The 15,505-nt window shown below is 51.6% G+C and overlaps 1 protein-coding gene and 1 long non-coding RNA gene across 10 annotated transcripts in view; one reads left to right on the top strand and one right to left on the bottom strand.

The window, feature by feature from the left end:
- Window positions 1-79: 79 nt before the first annotated feature.
- LOC137433011 (F-actin-monooxygenase mical1) overlaps window positions 80-15,505 on the bottom strand; it is a 99,457-nt gene continuing 84,031 nt past the window's right edge. For all 9 annotated transcript variants that reach the window (XR_010985619.2, XR_013624420.1, XR_013624421.1 and 6 more), the window contains 3 exons: window positions 14,060-14,159; window positions 9,698-9,771; window positions 80-549 (listed from right to left, as the gene is read on the bottom strand). Coding sequence is in view for 4 of the 9 variants with exons in the window: in XM_068125384.2 (XP_067981485.2) it covers window positions 368-549; window positions 9,698-9,771; window positions 14,060-14,159 (356 nt within the window). In the remaining 5 variants the exon portion in view is untranslated. The remainder of the gene's footprint in view (window positions 550-9,697; window positions 9,772-14,059; window positions 14,160-15,505) is intronic.
- LOC137433014 (uncharacterized) lies at window positions 425-14,250 on the top strand. The gene is made up of 2 exons (XR_010985620.2): window positions 425-561; window positions 13,594-14,250. It is a non-coding gene; the product is annotated as an uncharacterized LOC137433014 (long non-coding RNA).

Raw genomic sequence — 15,505 nt, 5'->3', positions numbered from 1 at the left:
TCGCGGTCCGTAGGAATCGAACACCACAAGTATCGAAACAAGGCTTTAAATTCAGAAAATAAAACCACATTCAATAAGAAAACCGTTTAAAATGTTTATTTAAATTTTTTTTAAATGTTTAAAATAAAACAGCGTCGTTCGTAAGGCTGGTTGATCTAGACATGCCACTGACCACCATTGTTAAAAGTATAAATGAATTGCTGCGAAATACATCTCCGGAGAAAAAAAAGGCTTCACTTTCAAGACGAAACGGGTGGTTTTGATGACGTTTCTCGCAAACCTCACCGGAAGTCGGTGGGTGACTGATAAGATAAACAGGTATAAATAAAATAAAGCATGCTGCAGCAACCGTTTTTAGTAACCGAAGCTAGCCAAGCAATGCATAACGTTTGGTCGCCAGTGCCGATTCCAGGTCCTGGTCCTCTTGCTTTTCGAGCAGCCGTTGGTTGTCCAGCAGGTTCACCAACATGTCTCGCTGGTCCACCACTTCCAGCAGCTCCTGGAGGCGTTCTTCCTCTTCTCTGCACTGTTCCTCACTTTTGTCCTTGTCTGTGAAAGCAGGTAATGATCAACGTTACATCGAAACATTCCATTTCGTGGCTGGACCCACAAGGCCTCGGGGGAGAGACAGACAGACAGACAGACAGACACACACACACACACACACACACACACACACACACACACACACACACACACACACACACACACACACACACACACACACACACACACACACACCAGCTCTTCAGCTTTACAGTCTGGACTTGCCGTAAAGAAATGATGTACCGTGAATTGGGGTGAATAGGGGCAGCAAGGTGAATCTGGACACAAACTGAAAAAAAGTTCGCAAACTTTTTCCGCTGAAAATTGATAACCATACTGATTTGTTGATATTTGGGTTGAAAGTCCCTCCCACAGATCTCTCGTTGTCTCCATGTCTCTCGGTCCCTGCTCTCAAATGTTGTTTGTGTCCTTCCCCCTCTCTCCCCATCTTGTCTACCGCTCCCGATGTTATTTGTTTTGTGTGTCTGTTTTGTCTTTCTGTGTGATTAATGTTCGCTCTTTCACGAGCCTCGATCTTGTATACAAAAAAAAAAAAAAAAGAAAAAAAAAAAAGGTGTTCTTGTGGCGGACACAAAAGCCCACTGGCGTGGTGACATCATTCCACGCACCAAGTGGGCGGTGGCCACGCCCGAGGGGTAGGCGTGGCCTCATGATATACACCGGGCGACCAGCCCGGAGGAGTTCAGTGTTACAGTGTAGTCTTACAATAAAGACGTTTATATGTTACCGCTTGTCCGCTTCCTCCTTGCTCACAAGCAGCGCGCGTAACGCCGCGCTTTACTGGTGACCCTCGACGTTGGATCTGCCGGAGCGATCCTTCCACACGCGACGCCATCGCCATGGCCGCCTTCGTCAAACTTCCGGAATTTTGGGAGGCTCAGGCCGAAGTCTGGTTCGTCCAGGCCGAAGCCCAATTTCAGCTTCGGCACCTCACCGGCGATGACACGCGCTACTGCCACGTCGTTGCCTCCCTCGGGCCCGGCACGGCCACTCGAGTTGTGTCCGTCCTTCGCCACCCACCGGACGGCCACAAGTACGAGGCACTCAAGCGGCTACTCCTAGCCACGTTCAGCCTCACGGACGACGCACGGGCCGACCGCCTCCTGGATCTCCCCGACCTCGGTGAGACGCGCCCGTCGGTCCGAATGGACCATATGCTGTCACTGTTGGGCGACGAAGCCCCCGGTTCGCTATTCCGGGCGCTTTTCCGTCGCCAACTTCCAGCGCAGGTTCGCCTCGCGTTGGCCGGGACCGGGCTAACGGAACCCCGAGCATTGGCGGCCGAGGCGGACAAGTACTTCGCCGCTTCGGACACGCGGGCGAGCGTTGGCGTGGCCGTCACGGCCTTCGACGCTGATGTTCCACAGCATCATCTTCTACAGCACGCTGAAGTTCAGCAGCATGCTGATACGCACCTCGTGAACGCCGCCACGCCCCGCCCACCGCCGCGGCGAAAACCGCCACCGCGGGGAAACCCGTCGACTCCACCGGCCTGGCGGAGCCAGCCGCGCTCCTCCAGCTCCACCACCTGGTGCTGGTTCCACGCCAAGTTCGGCCACGAAGCTCGGCGGTGTCATCCGCCGTGCTCCTTCAACGGGTCGGGAAACGCCCGGGCCGGCGCTCAATTGTGGCGATGAGCGCCGGCCGTTCAAGCAGCCTGCTGTTCATAACGGACACCTTCTCCGGGCGCCGTTACCTGTGCGACACGGGAGCACAGGTGAGTGTCATTCCCGCCGGCACGTCAGACAAGCACGCCGCGGGTGGGGGCCCCGCGCTGCTTGCCGCGAACGGGACGCCCATCCGTACGTACGGAAAACGCTGCCTCTCTCTGCGGTTTGGAGGGCAGGTTTTCCGATGGACGTTCGTCACCGCCGACGTGCCCATGGCACTGCTTGGCGCGGACTTCCTGTGCGCTAATGGGCTCCTGGTCGACGTCAAGCGCAGACGGCTTGTCCAGGCCGAGACGTTCAGCTCGCTCGCATGTGCGTTGCCCAGCTCAACGAGCGGCTTGCCAAGCGGCTTGCCGAACGATTCGGTTCCGGCCACGTTGGTCTGTACGCTTCCGGCAGCGGACGCATTCACCCGCCTCCTCGCCGGCTTCCCGGCCCTCACGCGGCCCACCTTCTCGGCGGGGGCCGTCAAGCACGGGGTGGCCCATCACATCCCCACCGTCGGGCCACCGGTCTACGCCCGGGCACGCCGCCTCGAGCCGACGAAGCTGGCGGTGGCAAAAGCGGAGTTCGCTACCCTGGAGCGACTCGGCATCGTTCGGCGCTCAGAGAGCGCTTGGGCGTCGCCGCTGCACATCGTGCCGAAGCCCGGCGGGGGATGGCGACCGTGCGGGGACTATCGCCGTCTCAATGACGCCACGACTCCCGACCGCTACCCCGTCCCCCACATTCAGGACTTTTCCGCCCGTTTGGCGGGCAGGTCCTTCTTCTCGAAGGTGGACCTCATACGCGGCTACCATCAGGTCCCCGTCAGGCCGGAGGACGTCCCGAAGACGGCGGTCATCACGCCATTCGGACTCTTCGAGTTCCTGCGCATGCCCTTCGGTCTGAAGAATGCGGCTCAGGCGTTCCAGCGACTGATGGACAGCGTCCTGCGCGACTTGGATTTTGTCTACGTCTACCTGGACGATATCCTCGTTGCCAGCGCGTCCCGCGAAGAGCACCTACGCCACCTCCGCACGCTCTTCGAACGCCTGGGCCAGCATGGCCTGATTGTGAACCCCGCAAAGTGCCGGTTCGGCGCCGCCACAATCGATTTTCTGGGGCACCGTGTCACCAGGCACGGAGCCGTCCCCCTGCCGGCCAAGGTGGAGGCGGTGAAGGGGTTTCCGCGCCCCCGCACGATCAGAGGGCTGCAGGAGTTCCTGGGCATGGTGAACTTTTACCATCGGTTCCTGCCCCGTATCGCCCAGCTCCTGCGCCCCCTGCACGAAGCTCTCCGAGGTAAGCCGGGCAAAGGCGACGTTACCTGGACCGAGCAGATGGACACGGCGTTCACGGGCGCGAAGCTCGCCTTGGCTAACGCCACCATGCTCGCGCACCCGGCGCCCGATGCACCGATCGCCCTCACCACCGATGCCTCGGACTACGCGGTGGGCGCGGTGCACGAGCAATGGGTGCGTGGAGCTTGGCAACCGCTGGCGTTCTTTAGCCGGCAGCTTCGCCCGCCCGAACGCCGTTACAGTACCTTCGACCGCGAGTTGCTCGGACTTCACTTGGCGGTCAGGCACTTCCGCCATCTGCTCGAGGGCCGGGCGTTCACTGCCTTCGTCGACCACAAGCCGCTGATCTTCGCGATGGGCAAGGTCACCGAGCCGTGGTCGGCCCGGCAGCAGCGTCACCTCTCGGCCGTGTCCGAGTACACGACGGACATCCAGCACGTCGCGGGGAAGGACAACCCGGTTGCGGATTGCCTTTCCCGGGCCGTCGCCCACGCAGTCCACCTCGGCATCGACTATGCCCGGATGGCAGCGGACCAGGCCGCTGACCCCGACGTCCAGGCCTTGCGGACCGCCGTCACGGGCCTCCGCGTCACCGAGGTGCCGTTCGACGGCGCGGGCGCGGCCCTCTTGTGCGACGTCTCCCTCGGGCGTCCTCGCCCCATTGTGCCCGCGGGCTGGCAGCGCCAGGTGTTTGACGCCATCCACGGTCTGTCCCACCCGGGCGCGAGGGCCTCCCAAAGGCTGATCGCCGACAAGTTCGTCTGGCATGGCCTCCGGAAGGCCGTCCGCGGCTGGGCCAGGACATGCCTCGCGTGCCAGCGCGCCAAGGTGCACCGGCACACCCAGGCCCCGTTGGCCCCGTTCACGGTGCCGGAACGCCGGTTTGACCACGTCCACGTGGACCTGGTGGGACCTCTGCCCCCCTCGCGGGGTTTCACCCACGTCCTCACCATGGTGGACCGCACCACCCGGTGGCCGGAGGCCGTGCCCTTGGCGTCGACAACGGCGGCCGATGTCGCGCAGGCTTTCATCGCCACCTGGGTCGCCCGGTTCGGCGCCCCCTCAGACATCTCATCCGACCGCGGCCCCCAGTTCACCTCGGAGCTCTGGGGGGCGGTTGCGCAGGGGCTCGGGGTCCGGCTGCACCGAACCACGGCCTACCACCCCCAGGCTAACGGCCTGTGTGAGCGATTTCACCGCTCATTGAAGGCCGCGCTCCGGGCCACCCTCCGCGACGGCGGCTGGGTCGACAGGCTCCCCTGGGTCCTGCTGGGCCTCCGGACGGCGCCCAAGGAGGACCTGCGCGCATCCGCGGCGGAGTTGGTCTTCGGGCAACCGCGGCGGGTGCCGGGCGAGTTCCTCCCCGACTCCACGGCACCATGGTCCGCGGCACAGCAGCGCTCCGCTCTGCAAGAGACCGCCCAGAGGTTCGCCCCGGTGCCCACGGCATGCCACGGGCACCCACCGACGCACGTCGCCCCGGAGCTTCGCACGGCGGAGTACGTCTTCGTCCGCCACGATGCCCATCGGACACCACTGCGGCCCCCGTACGACGGGCCTTTCCGCGTGCTGGAGACCGGGGCGAAGCACTTCACCCTGGACATCGGCGGTACTCCTGACCGCGTTTCGGTAGACCGCCTCAAGCCGGCCCACCTCGATGTGGACCATCCACCGCCAGTGGCCCGACCCCCACGTCGGGGCCGCCCTCCTGCGGGCGGACCCCCGGCACCGCCCAGCCCCGCCGCCACGGCGCCCCCCGGTCCTGCACCCATCCCAGGGGCAGCCAGGGGCATCCCACCTGGTATCCCTACACCCCGGACGCCGCCGATCGCCAGGGGGCGCTTCGGCCGGGTCATTCGTCTGCCCCACAAACTGGCCCTCCAGGTGCGCGGGAATTCTGGGGGGGCGCGTGTGGCGGACACAAAAGCCCACTGGCGTGGTGACATCATTCCACGCACCAAGTGGGCGGTGGCCACGCCCGAGGGGTAGGCGTGGCCTCATGATATACACCGGGCGACCAGCCCGGAGGAGTTCAGTGTTACAGTGTAGTCTTACAATAAAGACGTTTATATGTTACCGCTTGTCCGCTTCCTCCTTGCTCACAAGCAGCGCGCGTAACGCCGCGCTTTATTCTCTTGTTTTTTTAAAAAGCAACTTATAGTCCCTATTAACCCCATATATGGGTTAAATAGGGATAAATAGGATTTTTATGGCTGTCCCTATTCACCCCGTTTTACGGGTGAATAGGGACAGTCACTAACACAAAAAAATAATAATCAAGACATAGGGACAGTTTGGAGAAACTTTTTATCCCATATTTTTTTTCATTGACACCGTGGTTCATATTATGGGTGCATATTATGTGCATCCATCTGAGCTATCAATTTAGCAATATGTTGGAAACTCAGGATTGTTTCTTGATTTTTATTTTTTTGTTTTAGTGACTGTCCCTATTAACCCGTAAAACGGGGTGAATAGGGACAGCCATAAAAATCCTATTTTTATTTTTTTTGTATACAAGATCGAGGCTAGTGTAAGAGCTAGCACATTGAACATGAAAACATGCACTTAAACATAAAACATGCAATGAAGGGAGCGGGAGACAGGATGGGGACAGAGTGGGAAGCACACAAGTACAACATTTGAGAGCAGGGACATCGGGAGATCTGTGGGAGGAAGAGGGCTTGGGGCGAGGGGGGGGGGGGGGGGAAGAGTTAAAAAAAAAACACATGGACACTGCTAGGACTTCCAGGAAAGAAGTTGGTACTTCAGAAAAGTGGATCTGCGGTGAATTAATGGGGGTAGAAAAGATCAAGGTTTTGGATGGGGGAAGATAAGAGATGGTGGTGAACAGTCGTTTTAAAGACCTGGAGGGAGGAGTGGGATTGAAGGGAGTGGGGCAGTTTGTCCCAGAGGTGGGAGAAAAGAGGAATGAAAGAGTGAAGGTGAATAGAGAGTCTTGATTTTGGCAATGTCACCATAAGAGGGTTGCAGGCAGATCTTGTGCGACCTGTAGGAATATTTAGGGGACAGAGCACAGACAGGGCTGGGGGGGGGGGGGGAGGGGGCTAGGCCAAAGAGGAGTCGGGAGAAGACAGAAAGACCACCAACCTGCCTGCGGTGAGTCAGTGAAAGGCCCTTGGAGTTAGCTTCATCGCGGGAGATTCCAATGATTCTGAAAGCTTTTGAATTTTAAGGCCATTTTCCCTGTTCGAGTGGGGGTTAGCCTTGCAGGCCCCATGACAATCTTCTCCGTGTAGTTATATCACCCCCTCCAGTATGGAAAGAGCAGTGCACTCCAACTTCTTGTTCCTCTTTTGAATGCAGCACATGGCTGTGGATGGCATCATCTGCTGGGGGCACAGTTGTGCCACTGATGCAATTCCCCCTGTAGTTTAAAGGACGAATTTGGAATTTAGCCAGGGTGCCGGCAATACCTCACCTTGTTGTGTGCTCCATGATGTGCAAATAATAGTGTGCTCCATGATGCAGACCCCCTCCAACGAGGGCTGTGCTCCATGATGCAGGCCCCCTCCAAAGAGGGGTGCGCTCCATGATGTGCAAATAATAGTGTGCTCCATGATGCAGACCCCCTCCAACGAGGGCTGTGCTCCATGATGCAGCAGACCCCCTCCAAAGAGGGGTGTGCTCCATGATGTGCAAATAATAGTGTGCTCCATGATGCAGCAGACCCCCTCCAACGAGGGGTGTGCTCCATGATGCAGGCCCCCTCCAAAGAGTGGTGTGCTCCATAATGCAGACCGCCTCCAAAGAGGGGTGTGCTCCATGATGCAGGCCCCCTCCAAAGAGTGGTGTGCTCCATAATGCAGACCACCTCCAAAGAGGGGTGTGCTCCATGATGCAGGCCCCCTCCAAAGAGGGGTGTGCTCCATAATGCAGACCACCTCCAAAGAGGGGTGTGCTCCATAATGCAGACCACCTCCAAAGAGGGGTGTGCTCCATAATGCAGACCACCTCCAAAGAGGGGTGTGTTCCATAATGCAGACCGCCTCCAAAGAGGGGTGTGCTCCATAATGCAGACCGCCTCCAAAGAGGGGTGTGTTCCATAATGCAGACCACCTCCAAAGAGGGGTGTGCTCCATAATGCAGACCGCCTCCAAAGAGGGGTGTGCTCCATAATGCAGACCGCCTCCAAAGAGGGGTGTGCTCCATGATGCAGACCGCCTCCAAAGTGGGGTGAGCTCCATAATGCAGACCGCCTCCAAAGAGGGGTGTGCTCCATAATGCAGACCACCTCCAAAGAGGGGTGTGCTCCATGATGCAGACCACCTCCAAAGAGGGGTGTGCTCCATAATGCAGACCACCTCCAAAGAGGGGTGTGCTCCATAATGCAGACCACCTCCAAAGAGGGGTGTGCTCCATAATGCAGACCACCTCCAAAGAGGGGTGTGCTCCATAATGCAGACCGCCTCCAAAGAGGGGTGTGCTCCATGATGCAGACCACCTCCAAAGAGGGGTGTGCTCCATAATGCAGACCACCTCCAAAGAGGGGTGTGCTCCATAATGCAGACCACCTCCAAAGAGGGGTGTGCTCCATAATGCAGACCGCCTCCAAAGAGGGGTGTGCTCCATAATGCAGACCGCCTCCAAAGAGGGGTGTGCTCCATAATGCAGACCGCCTCCAAAGTGGGGTGTGCTCCATAATGCAGACCGCCTCCAAAGAGGGGTGTGCTCCATAATGCAGACCGCCTCCAAAGAGGGGTGTGCTCCATAATGCAGACCGCCTCCAAAGAGGGGTGCGCTCCATGATGTGCAAATAATAGTGTGCTCCATGATGCAGACCCCCTCCAACGAGGGCTGTGCTCCATGATGCAGCAGACCCCCTCCAAAGAGGGGTGTGCTCCATGATGTGCAAATAATAGTGTGCTCCATGATGCAGCAGACCCCCTCCAACGAGGGGTGTGCTCCATGATGCAGGCCCCCTCCAAAGAGTGGTGTGCTCCATAATGCAGACCGCCTCCAAAGAGGGGTGTGCTCCATGATGCAGGCCCCCTCCAAAGAGTGGTGTGCTCCATAATGCAGACCACCTCCAAAGAGGGGTGTGCTCCATGATGCAGGCCCCCTCCAAAGAGGGGTGTGCTCCATAATGCAGACCACCTCCAAAGAGGGGTGTGCTCCATAATGCAGACCACCTCCAAAGAGGGGTGTGCTCCATAATGCAGACCACCTCCAAAGAGGGGTGTGTTCCATAATGCAGACCGCCTCCAAAGAGGGGTGTGCTCCATAATGCAGACCGCCTCCAAAGAGGGGTGTGCTCCATAATGCAGACCACCTCCAAAGAGGGGTGTGCTCCATAATGCAGACCGCCTCCAAAGAGGGGTGTGCTCCATAATGCAGACCGCCTCCAAAGGGGGGGGGGGGGTGCTCCATGATGCAGACCGCCTCCAAAGTGGGGTGAGCTCCATAATGCAGACCGCCTCCAAAGAGGGGTGTGCTCCATAATGCAGACCGCCTCCAAAGAGGGGTGTGCTCCATGATGCAGACCACCTCCAAAGAGGGGTGTGCTCCATAATGCAGACCACCTCCAAAGAGGGGTGTGCTCCATAATGCAGACCACCTCCAAAGAGGGGTGTGCTCCATAATGCAGACCACCTCCAAAGAGGGGTGTGCTCCATAATGCAGACCGCCTCCAAAGAGGGGTGTGCTCCATGATGCAGACCGCCTCCAAAGAGGGGTGTGCTCCATAATGCAGACCACCTCCAAAGAGGGGTGTGCTCCATAATGCAGACCGCCTCCAAAGAGGGGTGTGCTCCATCATGCAGACCGCCTCCAAAGAGGGGTGTGCTCCATAATGCAGACCGCCTCCAAAGAGGGGTGTGCTTATGATATATAGACTTGTATAACATCTCCTGCTGATACATCCCATATTAAAGTGATATTTGTAGTAAGAGTTTTCCTCTGTAAGCAATCGACAACAGGAAAAGTTACGTTGATTAATGGAGAATATTTAAGTATTCTTTATATAAATTTTATAAATATAAATAAAGTATTTATATAAATATCTTATAATGTAAAATGTATTGCGGAGAGAATTTGGTATGTACTGCCAAAAGGAGAGCTGGGTTTGGGTGGGAGGATGAAGAGGATGTCTCATGTACAGTATTCGATTATTAAACAGCAATTTTCAAGAAAAGGTAAAAGCTGGTTGGTACTTACCATCAATGGTTAAGAGTTTTTGAAGTTGTTGTTTCAATCTGTTCTGTCGATCTGTAAGCTCCAGTTCGTGCATTCTGAATGGGATTCACAAAGGCAGGATTTCAAATGAAAATGTGCATTATTTTATGAATGAATAGATTATAATCCCCGACAAACGACAGGTACACATTTTCAAATTTAAATACTTGTTTACTTTTATTTTATTTTCCTTTTGAAACAAATAAACATTTTACAACTGGGACCGTAAAGGGATATGCGATCGCACTGCCATTCTGATGCCAGACGTGTCGAAAGGCCACAATATAATTCGAGTACCCGATATGTCATAGGAATAGGGAGGCAGCGTTGTGTGCAGATACCAATGAGACCAGGGGAAGGATTTTGCCAAAAAGACAGAAGTACAGATCAAACTAGAATGGGCACTCGGTCGAGCGCATACCTATGCCAGGTTGAACAGTTTACCTTTTGTATCTTACTGATAGGCCGGACCTGGATCCGGACCTAACCCAAAGTTGAATCGGCTTGTTCTGGTCACGTAACCAACTCGTCCACCAAGTTTTGTCAAAACTCGTCCATAACTTTGTGAAATATCGTGCTATATATCGTTTTTGGCCCAATCTTTCAATCACCAAAATGGCATCGATTAATCCCTGTCGCACACCTGTCCACAACCTTTAGAGATATCCTGCCCACAGACAAACAAAGACGTCTTGCAGAGCACGATACTTGCAAAATCCACCCCCCAAAATAGTTGCCATGGTTAGTTGCCAGAAGTTGTTGCCAAAATAGTTGCATTAGGACAACAAAATAGTTGCCAGAAGAAAATTGTTCATTGCATTAGGATTAAAATTGACCAAAAGCTCACGTCAATCAGATTGATTATTTTTCAGATGAAAATAGATTTGAAAGATTTGACCTCGAGTTGACCTTTTGACCTCAAAATAGTTGCCATGGTTACATCACATTGTTCATTGCATTAGGATTAAAATTGACCAAAAGCTCACGTCAATCAGATTGATTATTTTTCAGATGAAAATAGATTTGAAAGATTTGACCTCGAGTTGACCTTTTGACCTCAAAATAGTTGCCATGGTTACATCACATTGTTCATTGCATTAGGATTATAATTGACCAAAAGCTCACGTCAATCAGATTGATTATTTTTCAGATGAAAATACATTTGAAAGATTTGACCTCGAGTTGACCTTTTGACCTCAAAATAGTTGCTTTCCCAATTCAGTGATGCACTATGCAATTGCTGTTTAATTTCCAAGTTAATAGGATGAAAATTGCCGATTTGTCAGGTGAAAATTGATGATTTTAGAGGTTTGACCTCGAGTTGACCTTAAAAATAGCTTGTTTCCCAATTCAGTGAGGCACTGTGCAATTGCTGTTTAATTTTTAAGTCCATCAGATGAAAAATGACGATTTTAGAAATTTGATCTCAAGATGACCTTTGACCTCAAAATCAGTGACTGGCACCATTTTGTTCGTTAAACATGCCCCCTGCAACCATTTCTCGGACATGCATGGTCCGCTTTTGTTCAAACTTGGCACAAGCACAGTACATGATGGCATACACGTGCACCTCACTTTATTTTGTGAACTGATCAAAGATGGCCGACTGGTAGACTGGCAGCCATTTTAGTTGTTAAAAACTCAGTATTGAACATGTCCTCAACCATTTCATGGAAATTTATTGATCGATCTTGTTCAAATTTGGCAAAGAGATAATGAATGATGGCGTACACATGCACGTCATTTATTTTCGAGATCAGATCCAATATGGCCGACTGGCGGCCATTTTGTTACTCATACACGTCTCCAACCAATTCTCGGCCATGCATGGACCAATTTTGTTCAAACTTGGCACAAGCAGAATGCATAAGAGTATACATATGCAGAATATTCTGTTTTGTAATCCAACCAAAGATGGCCGACTTGCGGCTTTTAACTCAAGGTATTGATCTTGATTCTACTGCTATTAGTTAATCCAGGTAGCCTGGTGTTGGGCTAGCGGCTAGGGTGCCGGCTTAGGATCCTAGGATCCTGGGTTCGAATCCCGGTCGATCGCTGAATTAACGCCATGGGGGTTGACTCAGCCTGTCATCCTTCCGAGGAGGTCGGCAAATTCTGTACCAGTTCACTGGTAATTCCCTGTTTGTCGTTAAAGGCGGCAAAAAGGGTTTGCGTCAGGAAGGGCATCCGGCCGTAAAACATTGCTTCAATAAGGGGACCAAAAAAAAAAAACAACAACCACGGTTCCCGAAAAAGGCCAACCCCCGCTTTGCGGGGAAAAAATGGCCTCTAAAGGTGGTTATATATATATTTTATATCAGCGGCATAAACACGCTTCCAGAAAAATGATGCAACCAGAGGCTGCATAAGAAACAGCAATTAATCCAGAGATGTTCGATTTGTTGATATTAGTTCTCATTTGGTTGTTACACAGCTGTGCCACTGATGCAGTGCCCCTTGTAGGTTAGAGGAGGAATTTTGGAATTTAGCCAGGGTGCCGGCGAATCATCTGTGATTTGTTGTGTTGCGTCTATAACTGGATGTTTACATCCATAACACTGGTCAACAAAATCGAACTTTTTTCTCTCATCAAAGATTGAAACACACTTTTATAGACCGGTTTTGCACGCCGATTCCAAATCTCCTTTTGGTTTTCCTCTAACCCGTCTAGTTTTCATGACGAGACTGAACAAATTTGAAGGGTTATTGCCTTGTAATGCAATAACCTTTCAAATATCACGAAAACTTACATGTGCTAGAAGAAAACAAAAAACAGATTTAGAATCGGCGTCGCAAAAGCTATCTAGGCCACCTGTAATTATATCTGATGGAAACGACTTGTTGGCCAGTGTTATCATGTGCTCTGTATCTGGAAGTCTCTTTGGTGAAGTGTTAAAAACAGAGGCGTTTATTTATGCTTTGATGACCTTATTCGCTGTGCTTACGTAAGTGTGTTTACTTTATATCTATCTATAATTCCAGTAATCTCTGTGTGTCTGTGACCGCTGTTTCTCGATAACCACTGGTCTAATCTAATCGAAACTTGCCAGCTATATTGCTGGGGACCTGAGGATGTGCCTTTTCAAGGTTTCATATTAATCGGACAAGTGGTTACCAAGTCATGGCCATTTATTTAGCAAACACATACATAGGGCGCCGCCTTGTGGTCACCCCTCCCCCCCTTCTTCACCAACTTGGACCACGTGCGTAATGGCGTTCTGCGCCGCGGCACGCGGCCACGAAACGAGCAGGGGAGATCATCGGCAGAACGCAACCTCGACTGCAGGTGTCCAGTGTCGGTTTTGGAGAGAGAGATTGGGGATTTTGAAGGGGGCCTATTGTTATCTATCTATAATTCCAGTAATCTCTGTGTGTATGTGACCGCTGTTTCTCGACAACCACTGGTCTGATCTAATCGAAACTTGCCAGATATATTGCTGGGGACCTGAGGATGTGCCTTTTCAAGGTAGAGCGAAGACCGAAGCAACGGTGAAAGTTAAAAAAAAAAAAAAATTTTTAGTTTTTTTTTATTTAAAGTTTTTTTTTTTTGCACGCACGGTCACGCTAGAGCGAAGGAACCGCCTGTGTGTTTGTTGTTTCTGCCTCGGGGTTTGAAAGGTTTTTGTTTTATTTTTCTTTCTTTTCTCTTCTCTTTGTGCTTCTCCTTGCGATGGAGTAGCAAAAAGGCAAAATATGTTGGCGCTAATAGAATAATTGGCCAATAAAACTAATTTGCGATTAATCGTAACTGCGATATGCAACCTTCCGGACAGTGAGGACTTAACTTATGGATAGTGACGACTTACTGTCTCGATTGTATCTATACTGTCGTATCTGCCTTATACTTACTGTCTATATACTTACTGTCTATATTATAGATTGATTGGAGTTAAACACGATGCCCCAATCCATTCGTCGTTTACGAGAGCGAAGGAGGGAAACTGCGCGTCGTGCTCGCGCTATGGAATCTGAGGAGGCACGAGCTGCTCGCCTGACACGCGACGCTACGCGCATGGCAAGGCGTCGTGCAGACGAAACGTATGAAGCACGAGCTGCTCGCTTGGCAGACAACACTGAACGCGAGGCACGGCGTCGTGCAAAAGAAACGGATGAAGCACGAGCTGCTCGCTTGACACGCGACGCTACGCGCGAGGCAAGGCGTCGTGCAGCTGAAACAGATGAAGCACGAGCTGCTCGCTTGGCAGACAACACTGAACGCGAGGCAAGGCGTCGTGCAGAACAAACGGATGAACGGATGAGAACAAACGTACGGGCACGCACTAGTTCCATTAAAACAAACAAACAAACACACAAACAAACACACACACAACATGATGCACTTACAAAATCACCAGCTCAGACTCAAATCGAATCAGACCATTTCTTTCTTGAACCAGTTTGAACCATTCATCCATAAGATGTCCATCACATGCAACATCTTCACCTAAAATGAGAAAGTCATGGAGTTGTGCTCAACAAATTGTCATTTACATAAACAAAGTTATGAAATCTTATAAAGTTTTTTTTATATATCATTATTGTGCCAGTGAGTCTTTCTTTACCCCTTTTTACCTTCGCAAAAGCGGAAGGTTATGTTTTGATCGCTGTGTATTTATTTGTATGTCTGTGTGTGTGTATGTTAATCGCATAACTCAAAAAGTATTCAACCGAATTGCATGAAATTTGGTGGGATGATTGGTTATTATACGGGACACATTTGATTAGATTTTGGGAAACAGATTTGCTCAAATTCTGACTATTTTTAACTCGATCGTATTTCACTCAAAGTTATGAGCGACTGAAGAAGAAGATGTCCATCCAGGACGTCATCACTATAACGCGATCTCCCGCGATCATTTCAACCTCAAAAAAAATTATAATTGCAGATTTGACAATAGATGAGGCATATTAACAAACGAATGAAACAGATTTGCTCAAATTCTGACTATTTTTAACTCGATCGTATTTCACTCAAAGTTATGCGCGACTGAAGAAGAAGATGTCCATCCAGGACGTCATCACTATAACGCAATCTCCCGCGATCATTTCAACCTCAAAAAAAATTATAATTGCAGATTTGTCAAGAGATGAGGCATATTAACAAACGAATGAAACAGATTTGCTCAAATTCTGACTATTTTTAACTCGATCGTATTTCACTCAAAGTTATGAGCGACTGAAGAAGAGGATGTCCATCCAAGACGTCATCACTATAACGCGATCTCCCGCAATCATTTCAACCTCAAATGAAATTCAAATTGCAGATTTGTCAATCGGGGAGGCATATTAACAGACGAATGAAACAGATTTGCTCAAATTCTGATTTTTAAAAATCGATCGCATTTCACATAAAGTTTCACATCGCATACACTCCCATGCCAAGTACAGAACAGTAGCTGCGGCGAAGGTATGCGCTCTACCGAGTGCCCGGATTCTAGTTTTGTTTGTTTTTTGTATACAAGATCGAGGCTCGTGAAAGAGCGAACATTAATCACACAGAAAGACAAACCGACACATAAAACAAATAACATCGGGAGCGGTAGACAAGATGGGGAGAGAGGGGGAAGGACACAAACACAACATTTGAGAGCAGGGACCGAGAGACATGGAGAGATCTGTGGGAGGGAGAGGGCTTTGGGGGGGGGGGCATTTGAAGGGGGGGGGGGGTGGGAGAGGTATAAAACATATGGACACTGCCAGGACTTCCAGGAAAGAAGTTGGAATTTCAAACAAGGTGGATCTGGGGTGAATTAGTGGGGGTAGAAAAGATCAAGGTTTTGGATGGGGGAA

Source organism: Myxine glutinosa, chromosome 8, assembly GCF_964187855.1.
Source record: "Myxine glutinosa chromosome 8, kmMyxGlut1.1, whole genome shotgun sequence".
Classification (NCBI taxonomy): domain Eukaryota; kingdom Metazoa; phylum Chordata; class Myxini; order Myxiniformes; family Myxinidae; genus Myxine; species Myxine glutinosa.
The sequence above is the reverse complement of the archived record's forward strand: the minus strand, read 5'-3'. Positions and strand labels throughout refer to the sequence as shown.